Source organism: Mangifera indica, chromosome 20 (genome assembly GCF_011075055.1).
Source record: "Mangifera indica cultivar Alphonso chromosome 20, CATAS_Mindica_2.1, whole genome shotgun sequence".
Taxonomy (NCBI): Eukaryota; Viridiplantae; Streptophyta; class Magnoliopsida; order Sapindales; family Anacardiaceae; genus Mangifera; species Mangifera indica.
The window spans coordinates 3,189,555-3,216,384 of NC_058156.1; the positions used below are offsets into that span (position 1 = coordinate 3,189,555).

General features: G+C 33.6%; 3 protein-coding genes and 1 pseudogene across 3 annotated transcripts; 1 reads left to right on the forward strand and 3 right to left on the reverse strand.

Moving 5' to 3' along the window:
* Nucleotides 1–628: 628 nt before the first annotated feature.
* Nucleotides 629–4,243, reverse strand: LOC123204919 (phosphoenolpyruvate/phosphate translocator 1, chloroplastic-like). The gene is made up of 9 exons (XM_044621725.1): nt 3,602–4,243; nt 3,340–3,462; nt 3,100–3,252; nt 2,726–2,811; nt 2,426–2,510; nt 2,185–2,304; nt 2,000–2,068; nt 1,190–1,319; nt 629–1,062 (listed from the first exon to the last, which is right to left on the reverse strand). Exons 1-9 carry the CDS (start codon nt 3,998–4,000, stop codon nt 986–988), a joined length of 1,242 nt encoding a protein of 413 aa, XP_044477660.1. The 5' UTR covers nt 4,001–4,243; the 3' UTR covers nt 629–985.
* A 1,095-nt stretch (nt 4,244–5,338) lies between these two features.
* On the reverse strand, nt 5,339–8,187 carry LOC123203994 (E3 ubiquitin-protein ligase BOI-like). The gene is made up of 4 exons (XM_044620508.1): nt 7,966–8,187; nt 7,744–7,853; nt 6,634–6,986; nt 5,339–5,959 (listed from the first exon to the last, which is right to left on the reverse strand). The coding sequence occupies exons 2-4, from the start codon at nt 7,847–7,849 to the stop codon at nt 5,429–5,431; spliced, it is 990 nt and encodes a 329-aa protein (XP_044476443.1). The 5' UTR covers nt 7,850–7,853; nt 7,966–8,187; the 3' UTR covers nt 5,339–5,428.
* Nucleotides 8,188–9,539: 1,352 nt separating this feature from the next.
* LOC123204570 lies at nt 9,540–15,402 on the reverse strand. The gene is made up of 5 exons (XM_044621301.1): nt 13,239–15,402; nt 11,954–12,949; nt 10,959–11,184; nt 10,521–10,663; nt 9,540–10,101 (listed from the first exon to the last, which is right to left on the reverse strand). The coding sequence occupies exons 1-5, from the start codon at nt 15,066–15,068 to the stop codon at nt 9,796–9,798; spliced, it is 3,501 nt and encodes a 1,166-aa protein (XP_044477236.1). The 5' UTR covers nt 15,069–15,402; the 3' UTR covers nt 9,540–9,795.
* A 7,327-nt stretch (nt 15,403–22,729) lies between these two features.
* Nucleotides 22,730–26,827, forward strand: LOC123204786 (annotated as a pseudogene).
* The last annotated feature ends 3 nt before the right edge of the window (nt 26,828–26,830 follow it).

The following is a 26,830-nucleotide window of genomic DNA, read 5'->3' on the forward strand; positions in this document are numbered from 1 at the left end:
TGTTTGTTCACGGTTGTTTGGAGAATTTCTCACAAAATGGGAGACAATGCTGCAAATTCATTGGTATAAAAAACCTTTACCAGGTCTGAAATATCAATTTACAAAATAGAGAATACTTCTTTTTGCCCAATCAACATTACATGATTGACAATCCAACACTTGAAAGCCATAAAAACATATATTTTTCCCTTCCTTGAAACTAAGATAGAAATGAATTATCAGTTCCAAATTAAATCATTCTAACATGCAAATCCAATAACAAATATAATAGTGTGATGTCTGGTTAAATTTGTAAAAAAAAAAATCATACCAAAATCAAATGAAGCAAAGCTTTCTTTTGATTTTTAAGATTTAAATCTATTTTGATTGAATTAAAACAAAATATTTATATTATCTAAATGATTCTGATTCGGTCGGAACCCTTAACATTTCCTGTTTGACATGTGAGAGAATAAGAAAAAATCTCATGAGTGTTAAAGAGGTGTACTGCCTTACAGGGTTCCTCCTACTGTTTTCAAATAAGAAGCGGATCTATATCCCTGGACGTTTGGTATATAGAAGACTGAATATAATCACTTATACCATAGTTAGTCATTAATCATAACCCACTGGATATTGTTCATGGAAATTCAGACAATGTAGAGTTTCTGCAAATTACCGTAATATAAATAGAATGGCCAAAATCCAAGTTGTATTTTACATCCAGAAAATTAACCAATGCAATTCCGATGAAGCTATAACTACAAAAACAACACACATAATTCTAGAGCAGCTCTCCTTCCCTCCCCGTGTAATTATTAGCAGAGTTGATGAAAGAATATATCACCCAAAAGCCAATAGAAGAAAGGGGAACAAAAAGGAAGATTACAAAATAAAATTGCTAATTAGGTTCCCGCCCTCAACCACAAACATGTTTTCAAATTAATGATTTAAGTTCCATCGACTAACCATTTAAGTCATGATCAAAACTTTTCCATGCATAATTTCAAGCAGTCTTTGGCTTTGCCTTAATACGCTTCACCCTTGAATACAAGAAAACTCCAGCAAGGGCTATCCCAGTGCCTGCATCAAATTCAGTAAAATTAATTTCAGTATCCCAAAAGGGAAGACTGTCGCATATTAGAATTAAAATGAATCGGGGGGAAAAAATTAAAAAAAAAACAGCATAACTCAAATAAGACTAGTTTACCAAGAGCATTGACTGGCGAGACAGGAGTTTTGAAGACAATAACTGAGCTAACAATGACCACCACCCGCTTCACACAATTGCCAACAGAATGGGTAACAGGGGATACCCTCTGTAATATCATATATGAAACCTGCATGGTTGAATCATATTTTTCAGAAAATAAGTGATGTATGTGTTAAAATGTAGGCTCAAAAGAAGCCAGAGCTCTCAGCATTCATGAACAAGTCCTGCCATCCCTTAACATCTTTGTCTCTCATACATAAACAGATTCATATGCAAAAGGTTCAATTTTAAAGGATGCTTCAACTTTCATTTAATACGAAGCTATAGTTTAGAAACTTATAAAATATGATACTAAAGAAATAAAATATTGAAATCCAAGGTATCGTACAAAGCCACACTATTAAAAATTTAAAATATGAGCAACACACACCAACATATATGTAAAACACACATGGTATCCATTTATAAACCTCTTCAACAACCTATAGTGTATCCAGCAATATCATCCAAATTATATCCAAAGCATTGGTATGTTCAATAAGATCCAGCAAATGAAATAACCACAAAAAAGCAACAGTTGTTTCTCAACCTTAAATTTAATTAACCCATCTTGAGACAAGCAACCAAATCCCCATAAGAAGGGATTTTTTTCTGAACTCTTTATCAATTCTTTAAAGCAAAGAGAAATAGTTACCTAATAACTAAACAACATACTTATTACAGAATGTTAAAGTGAAACTTAACATGGAATACAAGAGATTATGAATTCTGGGAAGGCACATAACCCAAAAAATAAAAAATGATCACCTGCTGATATGCATGGAAACAGAGTGCAGCAAGAAGAGACTTTGTGGCTATTGCTTTAGCATCCAATCCCTGTCACACAAAATAAGACATGTAGTAAAGGGATACCAACTAGATAAATTACATTTCTAGTTAGAAACAAGAATCTAGCTATCTACAGCAACTTTTGCTACAAGATGGAAACTTACAGCAGATTGCAGGTATGCAGGGGTAAACTTGACACCTTCCATGAACACAGCCACAGGAGCTAACAGAAGGAAAGACATGATTGTTATAAATGAGAAAAGAGTGATGTTGTCCAAGGAATCCTGTGAAACAAAGACCCAATGGTTATGTGATATTCCAGACAAAAAGGACTATACCAAGACACATTCACACTGGCAATTGGCTACACAAAGTGGTAAAAGAAAAGAAAACAATGCACATTACCTCTTTCTTAACCATGACCTTTTTGCTAAGAACATTACGAGATTGGTTTGCCAAATTGGAAGCCATTGCACTCAAAAAACCAGCCCTTCTCATGAAAAGAGAAAAAAAAATGTAATATATCATTGTTGAATACATTATTTATAATACCAAGGTCAGAAATGGACTCATAGTTATAAAATATACTTATAATGCAATGACATCCTCTATCTTTTTTTGCATCAATATTTAAAAACTTAAGGAATTTGTATCATAATTTTTTATCAATTAAAAACTATTGGAATATGTAGTATAATTTCTTACCAGTTAAAAGATGCCTCCGTGACTGATGCAAGTGCCACTCCACCAACAATCGGTACAAGAGAAGATACCACCCAGAGTGTAGGCAACTGCATCAGCATGATAACAAGAGCAAGAATCAGCAGTGAACAATCAGAAATACGAAAATGTGGATTCATTTTCCCATTATATATCCACATGCATTAATACTTATTGATGAATTAAATCCACAACAACAACAAATCGATTTCACAAGCCAAAAACAATAACGAGCAACTCAAAGTGATACTTATCCTGTTATCCACATCACTTTTTATCTCCATGGATCATATCCAGGTGATTTAAATAAATCACAATCAATCAAAATTGGGCTAAAAAGTTAAAAAAAAAAAGCATACCTCCCCAAGAAACATAGCAGAAAGGACAACAGAGAAGAAAGGCTCCGTTGCTTTAATTGTGTGAGTGAACGAAACAGCCACTTTTCCAAGACTCATGTTGGTAAAAAGGTTGCCCAATGTGTGCACCAATGCAAGTGGCAAAATTGCTGCAAGCTGCAAAGTGAACAGAGCCCACAATAAGTGTCACTGCCGAAATTTTTTTAAAATATAAACAATGAAGAAAAACAGCAGAAAACAGACCTGGGCACGGCTAATTTTTGGCCTTTTATAGAGATTCAAAGTCCACATAAGCAAAACCAAAACAGTCCCAACAGCAAATTGAATCACTGTCAGGGTGACTGGGAACTTATAGACCTTCAAAACCTGTGAAAATTAAGCATAAGTTAATTGTTCACTTTGAAATTGCAATATGCAAATCGGTATCCTAAATTCTCATAATATTCATATTTCGGAAACTCCAAATTATCAAAAGAAAAAATTGAACGAAAAATAAAAAACGAACCTGCTTGTTGTAGATATTGAAGTAGATATTAAATAGGTACCACAAACCAAACAGCAAACCAAGCTCCAAGGTCTTCATCAAGCTATTCGACTCTTCCTTACCATCAGCACTCTCGGGGACAGCCGTTGCCTTGACTTCAAAACGACTAGCCGTTTCCGGATCGCGAGGGACGACAGAGGTCCATGGCCTGAACATGGAAGCATTGGATGAGGACAAAGACCATGATCGACGTAAAGGTAGCGATGGAGACGGTGAAACGACATTGTTAGAAAGAGAGAGATCGCGTCGTTTGGATGAGCAGAGTAGTGGCTCGAAGCTAGAGCTCGTCGAAACGCTCTTCCGTGTCTTGAGGAGAGAGAGAGACGGCGAGAGGGTGGTGAAGGCGGCAGCGCTCTGCATTTCGAGATCTGAAAAATCAAAGCGCGAAGGAAACGCCTAGAGAAGTAAGGGATGGTCTGTGTTGCTGATTTTTGAAAGAATAGAGGCGTTGGAGAGCAGCCCACCCGCAAGGTTGGTGAAACAGTAAAGGCTACTTAGAAACGTACTGTAATGAGAAAAAAATTATTGATAAAATAAATCAAGGCGTTGAAAGAATCGGCGATCCTTTTGCTGGATATTCTTTCTAAACGGGACTCACCGGTGCTTTCGTACTGCTATTGCTTTGTCGTAGAAAAATTTTTTTGGTTTTTTTTTTTCAAATTAATGGATAATAAAATTATTTTTTTTATTTTTTTATTATTAATTTTTTTTATAAAATTTAATTTTGAATGAAAAAAATATTAAGTAGTTTTTTGAACAAACTTGAGAGAAAAAATGCTATTTTCTCGTTAAAAAAAAAAACAATAATAATAATCATCAAGGTTTATTAAGTAGTTAGTGTACATCTGAGGGGCAAAAAAGTCTTTTTGACTTCAGATGGAAGGGGTAAGGTTACCGCATATATTGACCATTGAAGGGTGGGAGGAATGGTCAAGTCAAGTGTCTTGTATCGAGATTTGAGACGTGATCAGCTCAGCTAACAAGTGAGGAATTTATTTAATTGAAAAGGAAAAAGGTTTTAATTGGTGGGCGCAATGATTTCGGAACCGAACGGACGTTAATCCAGCGCAGTGAGAGTGGTGCTCTAATCCAATCAATTGTTAGATTATTTAATTAATAATTAAATTAATTAAGTGTTAAAAGTATTATTTAAAATAATTTTATATAATTTTTTATTAAATATATAATTAAAAAATTAACATTAAAATAAATTTAATAATTTAAATGTTCAAAATTGATTGATTAATACGGTTTTGGATTGAAGTTTTAATAATAAAGTTTATAAAAAATTTTCATGTTGACTTAATCGAATCTTGATTTTTATCAGATTTAATTGTTTGAATTGTCTGATTTAATATGATTAAACTCTAAAAGCAGTTTTCAAATAACTTGAAGCTATTTTCTTTTTTGAAGATTGATGATTCAACCAATCAAACCAATAGATTTGAGCTGGTTCTTAAAACAGTTGGTAGGTGAGAATGAGAAATTCAGGTGGAATGAGAATAGAAGATTAGGAAAGTAAGTGGGCTGCGTTTTGAGTTTGACACATTGGTGGGTGGGATTTTGAAAAACCCAAGTCTGAAATTAATTACTATACCTCATTAGATCATGTGTAAAGAGTTGAAGGAAATGTGGTTGGCAATGAACATCCTTCATTGTTTTTTTTTTTTTTCATTTAAATCTATTCCATAATCTTTATGCAAAAACTCACACATTTAATGGTCATATAAACATTATAATTTAAACAAATTTCTTACCAACTGCCAAGTGCTTAGATACATCCCACTCTCAACACATGTATACTTGAACACTTGCAGTCTTCATTGCCTTACAGATTGGGCAAATCTCAATACACCCTTCACAATCTTTACATAAACATAAATGTCTACATGGTAAAAGCAAGACTGAAACTTCCTGGACCTTACAAGCTCTGCAATTCATCTCCTTCATTGTCGGGCTCGAATTTCCTGAACCATCAACATAAATTTGGTTCATATTAGTGTTAGAGGCTGCATCATCGACCTCACTATCCCCACAACCTTCTTTACCATGTATGGCACCAAGTGCCATTGCCTGCTTCAGATTGTTCTTCAACACATTAATTACAGACTCATTGTACTTTGCTCTGTAGTGCCAGGATTGAACCTCCATGCTAGCTTGCTTTATTCTATCTTCTAGTTCTTTGTTCTTGTTATTGATGTTTTCAATTTCAAGTTCCTTTTCATGTAACTTCCTTCCAGCTCCTCTTTCTACGGCAGTGAGAAATGAATATGTCTGTCTCTGCTTTAGTTCTCTTACACCCTTTACAATATTCTCTTCCTGCATGAAACACACTGATTAAGACTCTGCAGTAAAAATTAGAGATCAAACGACAGCATCAACTCTATCCAAAAGCACTGTTAATGATTACACATCTAGAAGGCTAAGATGGAAGCAAATGTACCCTGTTAGATTCTGACATATTTGACAAATTTTAAACACCTCATTTCCATGCCTTCTCATAAGGCTGCACTCATTTCATTGGAGAAAATAAGGCAGGTATGATCTCTTTTCATGCTATCTTACCATTGTTAGTACACTACCTTACTCATAGTAGTTGTTCCATTTGGACACAATATGAGTAGAAAAGACTGTTATCATGTCATGGTTAAATAAAAAGAAAATGATAAAAGTTTTATGGCTACACATCAACATCAGAGAAAGAGATTAAGAGAGTGTATTAGAGATTGTCCTTGGCATTTATCTACCCTAAAGAAGGTGGTATTTCCCCTAAATGTTGATGTTTTTAAGATGAAATTTTCCTTCAAATTAGTAAAGATAAATTATAGTTAGTAAACATATCATATAAGTTCCATTGACACAGATTCTAAGAAGCCTGGAAAAAAATATGAACAACAAAATTATCCTTCCAAGTGTTCAATATGCACTAGATGTTGGTAGAGTGACAGAAACCTGGCAACTAGTGGTTATAATGAATGGAATCAGATTCTTACCTGAAGTCTAATGTAGCAATCCAATTCTTCCTTTTGGCGGTCAATCTCAACCTTAAGATTATCTCCAATGGACAATATAGGGATGGGACAAGACACATTTTCACAGGCAGAAGTAATAGAAGAATTGTGTTCATCTTCCTCGCATGAAAGCCTCAGACCAGTTGAGACAGGGTTTGGATTCAGAACACAACCAGGCTGACCAGATTCATCTTGGTGAAAGTTATCTTTTAAAGATACACGGCACTTCTGCTGTCTGGGAATAGATTCCATCTCTCTGCTTCTTTTAAACTGCTGGTCCACAGTAATCGTCTGCTCATTTCCCACATAGTTTAAGGAACCAACTTTACACCCAACTGAAATGGTCACACATTGCAACTTCATTTAAGAACTGTTGAACACTCAGGAGAAGGAACAAATATACATTGTAATAAACAAAGTGAAAGCAACACTATTTAAGGCCAGCATTGTAACAATTGCAGCTGACAAACATCACTAAGTGAAGCAAAGAACAAGCAGAAGAATGTTTCCTCTGTAGTCAGTACATGTTAATTTCCCAATTAATTATATGATAACAGAAGGCACCCAAAATTTCATTTATTCATGAATTCCTGCATTTCGTCTGGCTTCTCTATGTCATGTGATCGAGATGCATTGAAAGTGCATTAACAATGCCACAACCATTACTACTATTGCACACCATGATGAATAAAAAGAAAATAACCAATTAAAGTGGCATCAAATATTAAACTTGTTCAATGTACATAACTCCACACCCATTGCAAGACTTAGGATTCACTATTCTAACCGTTGGATTTGATACTCCACTCATATACTCATTTGCACTACCCAAGTTAAGATTCATCAAAGATTTGGGACTAGAAGATGAAAATAGAACTCAATCTTGAAAGTTTATATGTACAAAATGTTAGTCTATGGATTGGATAGCTAAGGAAATCTGGTTAAACAAAAAGAAAACTTCAAACCTGGCTTAGAACTATGAATATCCAATCAATAAATTCACTTTTTAGAGGATGCATGATAAGCTTTACACGATTGATGAAAAAGATTATAAAAAGAGGCAATAAATGATAGTGAAAACTGAAAACTCACCATCCCCAAATAACTGAAGCTGGGGCAATGCATTAGCAATATACTGGAACCGATTCTCCCCCACAAAAGCAGGAAGCATAGAATTGTTACAATCGCCTCCAAACATATTCCTAACAATACTCAACACAGAAAATAAAAAATTTCATCATCTCACATGATCATTAATCAGTAATCACCCAGAAGTTTTTAAGGGAAAAAATGGATCTTTGAGTGATAGAGTACCTGCTATAAATGAGATTGAAAGGTAGAGCGATCTGAAGACGCTAAAGAATCAGAAAAGAAGAAATGGCTAGGCAGAAAGACAAAGAAAGACCATTGGTATTAATGAAGCAGAGGGGTCGGTTCTGTTGTAGTTGGGAGGGATGATATTGATGACGGTGTTGAAAAAAGGAAATGGGTTTCGAGTGGCTAAGAAGAGAAGCCATGATTCCACATGTACCATAACTTCTTCTTCCTGTTGGCATTGGCGTAGTTGTTGATGTTCCTTTTTTTACCTCCAGTAATTAATTTTTCTCAGCTTACTCATCATGTTGACCTTCACTATTTTAGATTTGATTGACTGAAAGTTAATTGTTGAATTGGTCAGATTCGTTAAAATTAATGTTAAATTTGTCAAAGGGGGTTAAAAATAGAGGAGTTAAAATTTGTTTGATGGGTTATAAATGGAGTGGCCACTTATTTATGGATGAGGAGGCCTGGAAAGAGAAAGAAAGAAAGAAGGTGATGTTTACTTTGAATCTTTCAAAGGGAGATTCGATGCCATCGCCATTGCCATTTCCATTGTCTTGTATTGGAAGCTGTTTCAAAGCATCTTTCTATGATAACTATGTATCTTTGAAAATTTTTTCTTCTTGTTAAAGGCAAAAACTTTTACTTGAATGCCAAGGTAAATATCACTTCCTGTGATATGGCAATTTATATTAAACAATAAACGAGTTAGAAGTATTGGTTGTTTGATTAAGAATGAAAGGGGAAGTTGGTATTAGCTTTCTAAAACTGAAACAGGACTTTTATTACTAAAATAATAAACTATATATACATATAAATTTATATATATTATCATATAATTAAATAATTGTAAGTAAAAAATAATATAATATTTAATCATATGATAACACACATAAATATATATCTATTTATCATAGTATTATTTTTACTAAAAAAATCAATTAACATAGAAATAAGAAAACTAGATAGAAGGGTGTACAAGATTGTATCTCATGTAAAGTCAAGGTTTGCAATGTAAATTTTGATAGATCATATCAACCTAACAAATTTGAATGCTTTAAACATGATCTATAACATGATAGATCTTACCTTCATGAATTTTTTACAGATCGATTCTACCGAAAATTAAGTTTTATGTATTTTTTATATGTATATTTTATTATGTAACGCCAGGGAAGCATAGCCTGTCAAAAAGAACTAGTCAAAGATGGCGTAAGAACAAGAATATGACATGGTTGAACTTTGCAAGTAATTATTCAGGGCAAGAAAAAACTATTTGACATTCTTGTGCTTTTAAATTATGATCACCCGAAGCTTTTCTTTTCTTCCTTTTCTTTTTTCCATGATCATCCATCAAGAAAGTTAAGTAAACAAACAAAAATTTGGCTTTGTAGAATAAAATGCTAGACTTGTTGAATGAAAATACTGACTCTTCCAAGTTTTAGAATGTTAGATCCATACATTCTAATGCAAGAAAAGGATTATTACCATATTACTCTGCAATTTCAATAATCAGTAGCCTGCAAGTATAAGTTCTACTCAAAAATGTTCATGTGCTTATCAGAATATGAGACAATAAAACAGTTTTATTCATTATAATAAACAAATTAATAGTAGGACATCACATAGAAGTGATTACAGGAAACAGTTAACACTCTGATTTGTATACTATGTTACATTTAAACCCAAAAAAAAAAAAAACCCCAAAAAAGAAAAGAAAACCCCACCTCCGAATTTGTTGCAAGCCTCAACAAGACAGTAACAAATGATATTGATTTTTGAGTCCAAGATAAAATACAAATGACACATTAAAATTACAGATATTTACAAAGTGCTTGGGAGAGAACCCATTAGAATAACATTGTCACTGTCTTTATGATCCTTTTTTTCTGGCTTTGCCCTTGAGAAGAGTCCAGATAGGAGTCCCACAGATAATCCAGAAGTTGCTCTCTTCCCCAGTGCGATCAATTCGCCATTGGTCTCACCACTGGCATTGCCCCTTACCCTTTTGGTGGAATTGGCAGCCTCATTCATCCCAAGGCTTGCACCACAAGGGCAGTGTGCCAGCTTTCTAAAGCATGGCTTGTGGAATACTGCTTCACAAGATATACACTTTTCAGTGTCACCCTCCTGTTGATTATTTAACAGTGTCAGCTCAAAACAAATATAAAATAAACTACAATACTAAAATTTCGAACTTTCTCAGGTAAAATATGCAGAATACAGATCAACACGTTTTGTGCAAACAAACATATTAAGCAGAAACCTTAATTGTAGCATAGAAATCTCTGGTGCTAGTGTCAACTGATTCAAAATTGAATTTCACAAGGCCTAGTTCCAATGAACTTAAAAAGATGATATGTGTGAATGTAAATGCACAATGCCTGCTATGCTTAGGACAGAGCCCAGAGAGCCCAGAGAATGAGAGTGTATGCTTACACAGACACCATGAATGCTGTTGGTCGCATAAGGAGGGGAAGGGATAATTCTTTTTACTAGTCTCAAATATCCTTATTAGAAGCAACTATGGCCATTATATTGATACTAACCTGAAAAGTGAAAATGAGAGAAGATGGGTCACTACAAGCTTGCCGAGCGCTGCAGGGGACTCCAACATCACAGCATATAAGGCATTGCTCTGTAATATGCACCAGGATTTTCCTTGAAACATTTTCCACCATCACAGGTAGTGCTGCCACAAGAGTTACAGTTTCACTTCAGTAAACAACGGATTCAATGTGTATATGCTGCAGAAATATGGTGCAGATTCGACAAATTGCTACTAGTGATACTTATTTCAAAAGGCCATTTAATTTCACAGAGCACTCTGAAACTCAAGAGTAGTAACACACCTAAATACAGGAAAAGTATTCAGGTGAAATGGACTCTGATAAAAAGCATAGTCATTAAATTTAGTATGAGCCTATAAATCTTAAGTAATATCTTCACATTACATACATAAAAAGAAGCTATTGTTTAGAATTAACCTGCAAATGGGCCTTTGGAAAGGTCAACGAGGTCTCTGAGTGCAAAAAAGTCATTACTTTCAAGAAGATATCTTCGAGCACCAAGTCCTCTGTTGATGGACCTACGAAACGGGCAGTGAACAAATGGAAGCATAGATCCTATTTTTTTCCTTACACCCATTACATGCTGTAGTGATGGGACCTTTGAGTACAGGAAAGGATTAACTGCACTCACACAAAGCATGGGCTGCAAGAATATGAAGATATATATCATCAGTTGTCTCAACTAAGAATTACATGAATCTTGAAATCTTAACTTGAATCTGTAATACGTGAAGTGGTGAAATTCAAACAGAGGAATATTTCATCTTAATACATACAGAGCTGCTTGATGAGTGGTCCAGGTTAGAAAAAGGAAATATAATAAAAAGCATCTAAAACAGATCCAAGATAAAGAAATATGGTTATGACCATCTAGTTAAAGAAGCTATCTCACATTTCCTTCAGCAAAATATAGGTTCAAAGGTTAATTTTATGTGCCCTCAGCTAACAGATCTTTTTTATTCCCCTTTTCCATCTTTCTTTCTTATATTCTTTCCTTTTTGGTTTTATTAGGGATGGGAAAGGGAGAATAATCCAACATATATGACCAATGAAGAACAGGGTATTTAGAGTTTTACTCGTGAACTGATCCTGATTTTCAGTCAATTATATTAATGTAGGCATTGCCATGAGGCATTTTCAATACATTTTTTTATTTCGCTTTCCACTCTTGTGATCTGCAAATCTCAACATCAATATTTGAGTTGGGGCTTTCAGGCATGGCAACAAGGGGCCCTCTGGTTCCATCAGCATTGTATTTGCAAATCGATAAGTACAGTGACAGTCAACTGATAGAACAAAATATAATCACTTAGTTATGCGACCTCTTATATAACATCAATTCTTCTACACACTCAAAATCTACCATGTAAATGTTGGCAATGTAAACACAATAACCGCTGGTCTACGATTACCTGATCATATACAGAATCCAAGTATGATTTAGCCAATTGAGAAACTGGATATCGTGTAAAGTCCCAATGATGCAATACCCTAGCTGGCAAGACTGCTGTGTCACCTGTATGGCAGGTAGAACAGAACAGCTGGCCAGTGTATTCACAAAGTCGAGGTTTTCCCCACCCAAAAGTCTGAACAAAGTCTTGTATTAGAGTCATTCCATCATCAAAATGTTTGTGGCATCCAGCGCAAGTATAATGTTGTGCTTCTAGCATCTGTTTCATAGATTTTTGTGGTTGAATTGAAACAATAAGAGATATGGTCTTCCCTAAAGGAGAAATGTTTTGTGCATCTACCCCTCTAGTAAAAGATGTGGACCAAGAAACCAGTGTATTTGAAACAAGGGAACTACTTAATGATTCCTGTGGAGACAAGAACCAAATCAATGCACCTGGAGGACTGGAAAAGAAACTAGAATGGATGACAGATTGTAAACACTCTTGAATGAGAACACTTCTCTCAGCAACAACAACAGGAGATGCATTTCCAAATATCTTGCGAGATTCTTTTTCAACAGATGACCAGGGAGAAGGGAGAATCCAGCCCTGATCGGCATAAAATGATTTCAAGCGACGATAGAGAGTAAAGAAATCACGATATCTGCGTTCAACCTCCCACTGATCCTTTCCACTCCACACTCTTATTTTATAAACAGTGTATTCCTTTACTCCAACCAATCTTTCACTAAGTGAAACATCACCCTTCTTCTGCTTGGCACCTACCACTTCAACCCCATCAATTCTCTGCAGGAGTGGAGTTAGCGGGTAAGCATCATCCGCACCAGAAGTAGAAGCAGTGGAGCCACAATCTCTCAAAGGTAGAGAAACTTGAGATTTAAAGATCTGGTTACCCTGCGAGAATCTAGCCCCAGGGGACTCATTGTAGTCAAGTAAAATTTCTTCCATCTCATGAACAACTTCATCATAAAAATCATGTAACTCAAGATTCTCTTTCTGCAATATATTATGGTACAGAGACAAGAAAATAAGCAACTTAAAAGAGATAGAAACAAATAGATGCCAAACGAAGAGCTAACAATATGCTTCACCAAATATGGTTGTTGGTAAACTTTAGAGAAGTTTCTTAAGTATAAAATTCATAATAATATACACAAATAAGTAGGGCTTAGTCTCATAAATTATTAGAATAGTAAGTACAATCACTAACATCAGGATTCCAAAAACTGAAAAAAGATGAAAAATGGATAAACAAGAAAATGATTACTCAATGCTAATTACTGACCTTGGTCAAGGCCGGATGGTCATCAAAAAGATCTGCTGAAGCTGGAGCATTCTTTGATGGATTCAAGATAATTCCGAATGTTGGTAGGGATAGTTTTGATTCACGGTCTTCAAAGGATTCTGAATTCGACATTCTAGCAGATTCAATTGAATGACTACAAAGTTGATCTGCGGGAATATCAGCAAATGGAACCAATTTTGCTTTAAAACACCCAAACTCTTCATTCTCCAAAATTCCACTGTCAGTGGTACTCAATTCCTTGTTACTCAAATATTGATTAATAATTTCCGTTCTGGAATCAATTGTGTCCAACCCCATTTTCAAGGGAGCCTTCTCGACCACTAGATCCTGCTCCCCATCAAAAGCATTACCATCAGAGCCATTATTATGGTACATGGTCACATCATCATCTTGAACTTCATTACTGGCAACATAAATATCTCTTACATCTTGGTCTAGCCTAGAAATTTTTGGCAAACAAATTGGGGTTGGGGGAGAACTTCTAGTATCTTCTGTCCTTTGGACTTGATTTCTGGCAACAGAACTTACACCTTCATCAAGACCAGAAAATGTTGGCAAATTAATGAGGGCTGAGAAAGAGCTTTTGGAATTTCCTGCTGAAACATCAGTACCTTGGACTTGATAACTGACTGCAGAAATGTCTTTCTCTTCTTCCAAAGATTTCATATTGACATGGCGGCAAGAGCAAGCAGGGTTCACAACAGTATGAATAATGTTTTCTTCAGAATCATCCACATCTTGGACTTTTCTGCTGACTCCAGCTACACGTATCATGTCAACTTTTTGCTCTTTCAGACTATCACTTGGAATAGCAATTGGGGTCACAGAATTAAAAAGATTCCCATCACTTTCAACATTCACTTCTCTTGTCTCCTGAAATTTATCTAACATCAGCGGAGACATAGTACTTCCTGCCACTTCTTGCTCAAAATCATCCCAATCTTCTGAACCAAATGCAACATGTGAATTGATAAGTAATGGATTCTCCTTCTCATGTTTTGCTTCCTGTAAATATTCTACATTCCTCAGATAATATTTCTCCTCATCACTACCATAGTTACACATAGAATCCTCACCTTCCGAGTGCTCATATCTTGAAGAAGTCCCATCTTCCTGCAGCTGCATCTCCCTTCTATCAAAGTCTGAACCGAATTGCAAATTCAACCTGTCTTGGCAAGTGCCCTTATCTTCATTATCCACTCGAAGTGAAGGACCCTCTCCAATATCTGCAGTATCTCTCACACCATTCATACTCCTCCCAGCACTACCAACATTACTACAACTCCCTCCAGTCAATACATTCTTAACAGTACCTTCCAACGCAAAATCATCTCCGCTCACCATTTCACAACTATTTAATGTCATGTCCTCATCAATATTTCTGCCATCATACCTATCGCCATACAATTGCAAACCACTAAATCCACTGCCTATTTCTACATGCTCATCATCGTTTCTTTGTTTGCAAAACTCAATTTTATGATCACCTAGTGCAGAAAACTTTCCATCACCACCCAAACTAAAATTTCCAAAATTAACATCATCTCCGAATGGAAGACTCTTTGAAGACCCAAACTCAGAATCTAAGCAATCGTTCAATGATGTAACACGCAAGCTACACACACTGGGTGTGCCCATAACCGAGTTCGCACTACAATATCGCTCGAACTCGGATTCCTCGCAAGAGGAGTACTGAGACAATGACGTGGGCGAAACATCGCCACCGTCCGATTTCGGGGGGAATGAATCAAACACATCCTGAGAGGCGAATTCGGAGGCGTTCTTACGAGTCCTCTCTCCATTATTCATTGGAATCAATTTAATAATTAATCAATCAAGGCGTTGAAACGGAATCAACGATGTTGATTTAACATAAAAATGAAAGATTTAATAGGACGTACCTCAATTGATAAAACTCAGATCGTCAATGGAATGAAGAAAACTCGGGAGGATCCAAACTGAGAGGGAGACTAAGAGATGTGTGTAGAGAGGGGAAATTTTTGAAACAAGGGTGAGAATTTTGAAAACGATTTCTATGTTGTCTTGGTTTGGATGGATTTTGTTTCTTAATTTGTCGGAAGAGGACACTCAATTTGACATGGTGTTAGTGTTGTGTTCTATTGTATCATTCCCTCTGGGCACTGTTACCTCTACTCCATCATGATGTGTTACATTCGCTCGGTTGATATGGTAGCTCGATTTATCGAATTATATTCGTATTATATTAGTTTGGATTTTAACTGATAAATTTTTAATTTTAATATAATATAAATTAAAATTGATTTAACATTTTTTAATTTTAATATAATTTTTTATTTATCTCATTCAGTTATATTTATAATGTATCAGTTCAGATTTTGAGTCAAAGATTTTTAACTTATTATGACATAAATTACAATCATATCAAAATTTTTTAATTTTAATCTAACTTTTTAGCATTCGAATTAATTTAATACAATCCAAATTTATTTGAAATTGTCTATTATTTTCACCCTCTTAAGTTTTTTTAGTATTTTAATTTCTTCATTAAATTACCTCAATTTACTCTTAATAAAACATACAATATAACATTTTATTTTCTTTGCAAATGGTTTAAAAATTAAATACCAAGAACTTTAAAGCGTATTAATAATCTTATTAATTAAATCATATTCGTACTACCTAATAAAATAAAAATATTTAAATAAAAAAAAATAATATAAGTAATTATAATTATGTAAAGATACAAGAACATATAATCCGTAAAGATAAAGTAAATAGATATACTGTGATATGTGTTATTATATAATTATGTAATTTTAAATATAAGAATAAGGTAACTCTTGATATAGTGATGATATATATAAATATATATTTATTTATATATTTAAAATAAATACGTATAATTTTATTCAGAGAATTTTTAATAAAATAATGAATTAAATTAACCTAACTTAAGGAGGTTAAATGATTTTAGCCAAAATTCTAGAAATGATATGGATATAAATATTAGGAATTGGATTTAATTATCCCTATGTAATAGTGTTTTTGTAGAAGTCATTCAACTCAAGAGGGAAATTCTAGTGAAAAAATCTCTATTTTAAAAACTTGTTGTAAATGTTAGTATATGTTTTAAAATCCAATCGTGGTGTAATTTTCAAAGTATTTAATATTGATATAATATATATTGAAATAATAAAAGTCAATGGTGGTGTCATTTTTCATTGGTTGATTTGTTTTCTTATTAAATAAATAATGCATGTGTGAAGTGTTTGGATGATAAAAGATCTTCAAGAGGTCAAATCATCAAATGTCCTTTATATATGTTATGTCAATTGGACAATGACATCATATAGTAGATATATTGAATATTTTTTTTGAATATCATGAGAGTATTAGTATGGATTAACGGTTAAAGAATTGGTTTTTGGACGTAACAAATTACAATATATCACATGGACATTTAATATGTGATCAATGATTTGTCATAAGATAATACTAATATACTATTAATCCTTAGATTTGAGATATCATGGCTAGACCGGTATGCATACATATTTCTTATATAGGTATAAGTACAAGAGTTATTATGTCATATGTAATAAGTGAGTTTGGTCATATGTTATTTGTATGAAAAAACTGTAACACCCACAAGTATGTCTTGAGGGTATAATAGTCTTTAGACATGAGTTTAATTGATGTTTGAATGACTTAATGTGGTTTTAAAGTCAAAGTATAAGTTTGGAGTGACACACGTTTGTGTATAATGAACCCATACTGGTGTGTCATTGCATAATTTTCGTATAATTTTCAAATTTAGTGACACATGATCATGTGCCCTAGATACACGCCCATGTGAGTTGTACACGGTTTCAGCTTTTAAAAAGACATGATGGCTAAATTTAAGGGATTTCAATCCCTATCTACATACACTCGCCTTTGGAAAGGAAAAGAGCAAGAGTTAAGTATGGGTGCTAGTCTTTCATGCAGGACCTCCGATGAGCATTCTTTTCTGATGATTCATGTTTGCATATTCTTAATGATTAATGAGTGTTTGCCCTGCCAAGTACAGTATTATGATGATAAGATATGACTGGGATGATTAATATTGTTGATTTGTAAGTTAGTAATAGTTAACCAAGATAATGTGTTATGTCATACCCAATTGTGGTGAGGATTATTTATGTTTCACTAGGAATCAAGCGTATCAAAAATAGTGATAAGCTATAAAGCTTGTATGAATTTTGTATATGTATACTATTCTGTTTTGGATTGCCTTTTGATGAAAATTTTATATGTTTGATAGTTATACTATTGTTAATTGATTACGTTAACTTTAGGGCATTGCTAATGAGTAAGAAGCTTGAATGAGATGTGTTTAAGTGTTTTAGATTGGTAGTACATACCTTGAGTTAGTTAGGATGCAAAATTAGGTCTCTCAGTATGTTTTCTAGGTTCATGATATAATTGTGTAGTATGGGACATATGTCGTGTGTGTGAGCTCTAGAGTTCAAATTGAGTTTTTCAGCATTTTGACAATCATTAGAACTCGTTGACCGGTGAACAGTCAATTAGAACAAGTGGACTACCCACGTGTACCCTTAGCACGATCATGTGTACAGGTAAAATGACTAGAATACCCCTACAAAGTGGCATGGTTAAAAAGAGTTTTAGAAAGGAAAATGTATCTAGTATATGAAAAGGCATACACCCATGTTAGTAAAAGCACATACCTGTGTATATAGAAAAATAATACACAGGAATAGGCTATGGTGAGGTTAGTTGTGTGTGAGAAATAAAAGGACATAATCTTATGTGCCAAGAAACACACACTCATGTGTTTAAAGCAAAATGAAAAAAAATAGAAAAAGAACTAAGCTAAGGATTTAAAGGTCATCTCGAGTGATAATACAAAGATTTGAGTATGTAGTAGTATCTTACATGCCCAAGAGAGAGGTTTTAGTAAGACACGAGATATAATTTAGATGAAAGCTAGAGCAAGTTGAGTCAAGACTTGAGATGAATGCATGCTAGAGATCATAGGATTGTTATGAGAAGGCACCATGAGTATACATTTCCTACACCACCCATAGTTAGGGCATGCTTGTATTAAGACACCGAACTCACAATACGATTCTTGCTCATAATAGAGTCTATTTGATATATAATTTGGTGCAGTAAGAGAAAGAGACAACTTACATGGCCAAAGCGTCAAATTACTGTATTTGATTCAATTTGATCGACCTAATATACAGTTTCATTTATAGCTTCTAGATATAGATCTTTCACTGAGTTAAGTATGGCCACATTAAATAGGAATCTAGGAAATGGTTCCTTACTAACCAAACGAGACATAGTTTGATTTAAGAGTTATAATATATAGCTTAAACATTCCCTATAGTATAGTATGAGCACATAGATGATATATAAGACCCACCGCCATCCACAGAGGAGCTTAATGTCGACTTTAGATGACAGAGATAGCATGCGTTGAGATCAAAGACATTTTAAAGATTAAGTAAAAGTTATTAGTAGAGTTTCATACTTACTGAGTATTTTGTTACTCATTCCCTTACATTCATGTATATAGGTGTAGGTGATCGTGAAAGTTGCAGCACGAGCGATGGTCAACAAGCATAGAGTTTCGCAAGCATTTCTATCATTTCATATTTTTACCAGCTCTTTTATGTTTTTGTTGATTTTATTAATTTGGCTACACATGTTATGATTTCCAATTTATGTTTTATTTTTTGACATTTTTTGTACGCTTTTGACACATGTTTAAATAAAGGCATTTTAGTAATTTTCAAAGTTTAATAAATAAAGTTTTATTTAAAGATTTTATGAGATTTATTATATTTTCTTAAATAAATAATGCTCAATGTGGAGATTTCAGCGATTAAGATGAAAAACAATGTTAAGATACTCTAATATCAATTAGGGTTTGAAGAAAAATGAAGAAGAAAAAAGGGAGATGTTGAGAGAGTTTGAATGGAGCAAGAGAAAAGTGATTTGTTTTATTTATTTGTAAAGTTAACCAGACTGATATTTTCTAGATTTATATACAAAGCCACTTTGGCTAATTACAAACTGACCCATTCTTGACTTTTGACAATTAGAAGATTGCCCTAAGGACAATTTCACTTAAGGACAACACTCTTTGGACACTTCAATTCACTCCATGTACACCAATATCCCCTCGTAAACCTAACTCTCTATACTCTTGGACAATATTCTTTGGATTTGCATTATCTTCTCTCAGAATACTTAAAACTACCCTTGAATCTTCACTCACTAGACTGTTGATTGGCCTTACCTCTTATACCTCCTTCTCCTCCCCCTTTTTTATTTTTTAAGGGAATAAAGATATATACCTAAGCAATATATTCAAGATAAGAACCTTCAAGTGAAGATTGGAATGGAATAGAATTGAACTTAAGATACACTTTATCTGCAAAAGAAAGACATTGGCAGAAGGACTATCCCGACCACAATTAAATTTCAAAACACAAGAGAACAAGAAATAGACAAATCAACGCAAAAGTCATATTAAGATTTTGCATAGAAGTAACTACAAATTGAGAAGTAAAGTCCCAAGAACACAACTCTAGGCTTCTGAATTCTTCTCAACCATCCTTTAACAAAGAAACAAGGATTAAAAGAAAAATGTAAAACCAATTTATAACAGAAGGTATGTAGACTTTTGAATTTTGCAAAGTAGTTTTTTAGCTGCAAATTGAGTAAGAAAGTCAAAAACACAATTCCAGAGTTCTGAATTCTGAATTCTGCTTAGAAGTTCTTCAATAAAAAAAAAAATCTAAAACAAGATTACATAATACTAAGATCACTTATAATGAAACCATTCAGGATAGTCATACAAGCTGAACATATATCACAAAGACTACATGCCATTTATAATTGAACAAAATGCACCAAATGTTAATTTTTCAAGAAGTCCTATTATAGACATCTAGACTGATCAGAGGTAATCACAAAATGGGTATCACAAAATAGGTAAAAATATTGTTCAATAAACAAAGCCACTTTAGCTAATTACAAATTGGCCATTGACTTTTGACAATTACAAAATTGCCTTGAGGACAATTTCACTTAAGGACAACACTCTCTGGACACTTCAATTCGCTCCATGTATACCAATACTCAAATAGTCAATTAAGTGACATCTTCTTCTGGAGGACAATATTTCTGCAGAAGGGTGTTATAAAAATGGTGATTGTCAAGATGGGATCCATTAGCTTAGATTTATTCAGATCCAAGGTCTCGAACAAATGTTGATAAATATGAGAAATCAAAATCTCTAGCTGTAATATAAAATAGTCATACGAAGGTTGTTTGTGATAATGTGTTCTAATTATATTGATCAATGAATTGATATATGATTGAGGTTAGAGTTTTGAAGTGCCATGAATCTATCCTTGATCAAGATTTGACAACAGAATGATTTTACTACATGGTACATATGATCAGAAATAAGTTTGATGAAGTATATTTTCATTGTGGTTTAGAGGTTATAGACCATTGTTAGATGACTACTGTGGTTGAAAAAGTCTCCATAATTGTTTTTTGGTTCGTTTGAATTGGCTCTTGGTTAAGCCACAATAAACCTAAAAGGTCACATCCATAAACCCAATAAATTTGAGGGATATAAGATAGAGAAATAATTATTCGAGGATGGGTATCTTCTAAAAGGTAATAAAATAAAATAATGTAAAGAGTTACTTGGATATATTCACGACATTATGAATATATTGATATGACAACTAAATGATAAAAATGATTTAATGTGATGTCATAAAAAGTTGATAATTAATTTTAGCCCACAACTATATATATCAATATTATCAACTATATATCATATTTTGATAATATTTGTCATTTGAAATGAAAAACTCTCTTTCTAAATATTTGAAAACTTAGGCTCTCACATCTCTCTTGGGTAGGTGGATACTTTTTGAGATATTTGTGTGTTCTACTTCATCAAACCAAGCGGTTTTTTTCTTTTTATAAAGGAAAAATGCACAAAATCTAAACTTTTTCTTTTAATTATGTTTGTTTACAATTATATAATCTTTTTTACGTTTACATAAGTTTATGCATGTCTTTTTCTCAACCATTTTCAACCATAAATAATGGTAAATGTGTTTGAAGTTTAGTGTAGAGTATTAAATGATTGTATTTTAGAGTTTGGTTGTGCCTTTTTAATAGTTATTGTTTGGAATTGTGTTTTTTGTTTCAAGTATGGATTTAAGAATTTTAATAGATGACTTATCCAAAAAAATTGTGGTTTTGATAGTCATGTAATACATTTCAAAGTAGTCAAATGATACAACCCAACATTTGGCAATCAGACGATACAAATCTAACAACAAATTTAACATTAAGGAAGTAACACAAAAACACAAAAATAACATCCCAAAATCTCACTTACAAGAGTAAATAACTATTGTTTTATAGTGCTATTGGAGCTACAAAAGGTGGTGCAAGAACGTGAGTGGCAGTTGGGCTTGCTCTCCTTTAGGGGGTATATATAATTTAGTTCAAACTGTTCAAGAATTATGGTTTGTTTTGGTTTATAAAACGATTTAGTTTGCACTGATAAATTTTAGAAAAATAGTTTATGGTTTAGATAGTTAACAAACTAAACAAAATCATAAATCGTATTTTCTTAAAAAACATGTTAGTCAAATGACTTTTTCTTGTCCAATGTTTGATGAAATGACATATTTTTACTCTTTAAATTTGAAAAAAAAAACATATTTCCCGTTAAAAAATCAATGAACTATATATACATATTTTGGTATATAATTTGTGTACACAGATAACATGTGATCATATAATTAGATAATTTTGAATTAAAGATAAAATAACACTCAATCATATGATAACATATAATTTGTATATCTATATTGTGTACTAAAGTATGTACATATATTATTGCTAAAAAAATTGTTAATTTAAAAATTTTTACAAGTATAGATAGTCGATGATGCATAATTGTATATTTAATGGTGAACTGCAATTTTTGAAAATTAAAAAAAATTGAGGGCTTTTTTAATTTAATAAATTCAATATGTCCCTCAATAGAATAAAAAAAAAAAAGAAGAAGACATTTACACATCTAAAAATTGAAATATAATGTAAAAAATTAGAAGTTTACATCTATTAGTTTTATATATATCTTGTCATTTCCTTTATATGTTTATTATATATATATATTTCATATATTATATAGCTATAATTAAATTATTATTCATTAAATAGGAATTATTTGAAAATCAATAATTTTTAATAAGTTTAAATTATATTTCAAATAAGATTAAAACGTATTTTGTTATTTTAGTTAAATTTGATTTGAAATTTTTGATTTAAAAAAAAAAAAGAAAAACAGATTTAAACCGTACCCAATTGTGTACACTTCTTCTACTCCTTTTGCTAGGTTGCCACTTCAAAAGTAGTGCCAAGGGGAAAATCTAAGACAGAAAGTTATGGGTCATCGAAAATGAGGCTAGGCGATAGACGACAAATTGACTTGAACTTCATATAAGTGACAAAGGGAAACAAACATCATCAAGCAATACGGGCAGCAAGGGAGGAGTAAGAGAATTCATGATCAAGACCCTCACAAATTTTTCTTCACTCGATTTGAAACAGTGCGACAAACAGAAAAGGCCTCTGGTCGTCAATGGCTAAGATGCACATGATAAGCACAAACGTTGTGAGATGAGATTCACTCAAATTTAAAAAGAGCAAATGTAGCAGCGATGACAGAGGCACAAATTTCTTTTTTTTTTTTTATCCTTAAAAACACAAAACCCTGACTCTGTAAAACCCTTCAATCAGAATCGTTACAGAAAGAAGGCATGGTGGACATGGCAACCTCAACTGAAGCATTACCTAACTTTGAAGCACTGCACAGGATAAAATCAACAGAGCCACCATTGTGGTTGGCTCCGAGTGTGGAGCTTCTTGAGACGGCGAGTAGTGCTTCACCAAAGCTCTTCTGATTCCTTAAAACTTACACCCCAAAATCACCGTTGGATCAATTATTGGTAAACGGTTCAATGCGGAACAGATTTAGCAGCAGATAGATGTGCAATCATAACCTCTGTTGTCATGTTTGAGAACAATCCGGGGAAAACTGGGAATGGGAGGATTAACAAGGTTTTCGAAGGTGAGAAGAAGAGTTTGGGAGAGGAAATAAAAGATTCTTGAAAAGGAAAGTGATGGTTTTGATGAAGAATTGGATGATGGGGTTGATGATGATGATGGGTAGGAGGAGGCGAAAGGAGAAGCGGAAGGGGAAGAGGAACGTTAGCGCGAAAAGGAAGGAAGTGAGAGTGAAGAGGAAGAAATGGAGGAAGAAGAGAAGGGAAAACGAGGGATAGAACATGATTTTTTGAAGATAAATGAATTTCGGGAGTACCTAGAGGAAGATGAAGCTAGGGAGTATGGAATAACGAAGGATAGTGATAGTAAGAAGAAAAAAGGAGGCCTTTGGCCTTGCTTTAGCTTGGTTCAACTGGCCCACTTTTCTAAGGGTGCGGTTGAGCTTAGGTTGTTTCTTAGTTCTCGTTGTTTTAGTTAATATATTTCCTACTTACCAAAACTTAAAAAGAAGAAGGGAGGGAGAAAAACGTTGGTTTGCCTAGATGATGAAGATGAACAAGATGATGGAGATGAGGAGGTGAGGATTTTTTTCTACTTGGTGTTTGTGAATATTGATAAATTTTGATGGGATTCAATTTGGTTTTAGAGAATTTTACTAACATGATCATATATTTTCAAGTGAGTTGCAGTGCATTTTTTTAAAGGAATCTGCTCATTATTTTCATTTCCTTCACATCATCCTATTTAATGATTTTGCAGCTTGGTCTTTTTGATGACGAGGACAATGAAGATGCAGAGGAGTTGGAGAATACTAGGCGCTTTCTCATTACTTTTTATCTAGTATATTCAAGTCTGCTCGGTTGAATTTGACTTTGTGTCATTTACTTTTTTTGTTTTACTACCTTTTCAAGTCTGCCCTGGTGATTTATTTATTACAAGTTCGTGGGGAGAACTTGTGTTTCATAATTTGTGTCCATAAGGCTTTTGTTAAGTGTTGTCTGAGCTTTGTTTCTGTATACATTATAATCTCTAAACCTAGTTTGCTGTTATGTTGCCCCTATTAGCTTGTGCAATTTTTTATACTTAGGTACGAAGACTTCTTTGATGGCAGAAAGAAAAAGGTTCTCCAGAAAAAATCAAAACCAATTGACGAGACTGAAGAAGATTCAGACTTGGATGATGAATAAGAAGATGATGAAGCCATTGGAAATCAGGTTCTTGTTTTCTATATAAAACATATTAATGGAACTATTATTAATTGTGGTGAATTCATTTAGCAAATATAAATATTGAAATCACTCTTGACATCCATTAGTATTTTCTATCAAAAACTAATATAAAAGTAATTCGTGAAGTTTTTTTTTTTCTCCTTTTACAGAAGAATGATAACCTTTCCAAGCATGAAAAACAATTAAAGAAGCTTCAATCTAAAATAGAGAAGACGGACAAAGCAAATTTGGACCCAAAAACTTGGACCATGCAAGGAGAGGTAAGTTTGTTATTTCTTCAATATCTTTTGTTAGAAATACCTGGATTTTAGACACTATGGTCCTTGATAACAGGTAACTGCACCACAAAGACCAAAGAACAGTGCTTAGAAGTTGATTTAGATTTTCAACAGAATGTGAGGCCTGCCCCTGTAATTACTGAGTAGTTTACAGCATTACTTGAAGAGATAATTAAAAAGAGGATTACTTAGGTGAACTTAATATTCTAATTGTTTTCATAAGCAATGTCCATCAATTCTTTTGACATTGTGGCTATGATGGATTAAAATTTTCTCTCTCTAAATTTTTAATAAGCTACTCTCTAAGGTAAATTTTAGGGGCAATTTGATGATACTCAAAAGGCTCCTAATTTACCCACTAAAGCACTGAGAGAATTGAAAGAGTTGGTAAGTACAATTTCTTTGAAGTAGTCAACTATTTAGGGTTTATATCCTATTTACATTTGTTAGGATGAAAAGTCATATGTGCAACTCCTTTTTTCGGTTAAATTTGCAGGATGAGAGTAAGAGCAAAAAGGGTCTCGCTGAAATTTGTGAGGTTTGAGCATTATAGCTAGCACGAATTGTTGAATTTAGCTGTTTTTTTCCCTTTTTCTTTTCTAAATCTGTTATTCTGCAGCCTGGATTTTGTATATGTTGCAAGCATTTGTGACTGGAGTATTGGTCAGACATTTATTTGCGGGAAGAATATGTTCAGAAGACAAATCCAGCTGCTGCTCTATTGTCTTTCTCAGATGAACAGAACAGAAGAGACAGGTACATGTTTTAGTTGTTTTATTATGTTCACTGTTACCCGGAAAACATTCTTTCTTGTACTTCGTTGCATAATTTGTTTTACTTAGAAGAATAACTAATATTTTGTTAGAAGATATATGATACTATTTTACTCTGTTTCTTTGTAGTCTTTGAATGTTGATCTTAGTGGCAATGCTAGATTTATCTAACTTTTTTGTTGTCATTCTTGCTAGGCAAACATGCTATTCAAGAAATTGTGCTTGAAGCTGGATGCACTTTCTCATTTCCACTTCACTCCAAAACCTGTATACTTCCCAATTATCATAATATATATAATCTCTATTTGGAGGCAGTACGTGCATTTTCTGGAATGCTTTGTTATTCATCTTTGTTGTGATATCCCTGCTACAGCAATGGAAGAGGTAGGGGGTTTTCTTGTTGTGAAAAATAAAAGAAGTTTCCACGCTCTTGTAATATTGTAACCCTAAACTACTACACCTGATATGTCTTCTGTGGGTAGATTGCACTTATTGCTGTTTCAGATGTTGCTATGCTAACTCCTGAGGAAGTCTTTGCTGGCAAAGGTGATGTGAAAGAAGAGGTGGAACTTACACAGGCAGAGAGGAACAGAAGAAAAGCTAACAAGAAAAGGAAACATAAGGGTAAATAGGATAACGGAAATATGAAACAGCCATTTGGGCTGGCGTTTCTTGTTAACCTTTGAAGTTGTTGGCTTGAATTATTTATGTACCTCTCTCCTGTCACCATTAAATTTTGGTTACATGATCACAGCTGAAGCAGCAAGAAGGATGATGGCAAAGAAGGGAAGAGACAACACATTGCTAAATCACAGTGATGGTGACAAATATATCTTCTCTAATGGGTAAAGCATTTTTTTTTGCTCCTGAAATTAATGAAATATATGCTCCCCCAACTAAACTTTTCTCGACATTGCAGGCAACAATGAATGAAGAACACGTTGATGTATGGTAACCTCTCTGAAAAGCCTTGCGGTTAGATTTCAAATTCGATACTGCAGAGGAAAAGAGAAGAAAATATAGCAAGTACTGGCTATTCAATGATCCATAGAGCAATTCGCTGTCTTTGCAAGTAACATGTACAAATCATTGAAATTAGAATCCACCTTAGGCCGAGAGTTGGTGTCCTTGGTCCTTCTAAGTGTAAGCAAAATTTTGATAGTTAAGTTGATTCATTGTATTAA

Bases quoted from the DNA above. Each gene is read 5' to 3' on its own strand.
- LOC123204919 (XM_044621725.1), bottom strand. From the start codon at position 4,000: ATGCAGAGCGCTGCCGCCTTCACCACCCTCTCGCCGTCTCTCTCTCTC. The intron at 3,253-3,339 runs GTCTGTTTTCTG...TTCACTTTGCAG, and splicing joins CAAAAATTAGCCGTGCCCAG to CTTGCAGCAATTTTGCCACT. The intron at 2,511-2,725 runs GTAAGAAATTAT...TTTCATGAGAAG, and splicing joins ACGGAGGCATCTTTTAACTG to GGCTGGTTTTTTGAGTGCAA.
- LOC123203994 (XM_044620508.1), bottom strand. From the start codon at position 7,849: ATGTTTGGAGGCGATTGTAACAATTCTATGCTTCCTGCTTTTGTGGGG. The intron at 6,987-7,743 runs GTGAGTTTTCAG...TGACCATTTCAG, and splicing joins GCTTCAGTTATTTGGGGATG to TTGGGTGTAAAGTTGGTTCC. The intron at 5,960-6,633 runs GTAAGAATCTGA...TGTTTCATGCAG, and splicing joins ATTGCTACATTAGACTTCAG to GAAGAGAATATTGTAAAGGG.
- LOC123204570 (XM_044621301.1), bottom strand. From the start codon at position 15,068: ATGAATAATGGAGAGAGGACTCGTAAGAACGCCTCCGAATTCGCCTCT. The intron at 11,185-11,953 runs GTAATCGTAGAC...ATATTCTTGCAG, and splicing joins TGGATTCTGTATATGATCAG to CCCATGCTTTGTGTGAGTGC. The intron at 10,664-10,958 runs GTTAATTCTAAA...CTCTTGTGGCAG, and splicing joins TTCCAAAGGCCCATTTGCAG to CACTACCTGTGATGGTGGAA.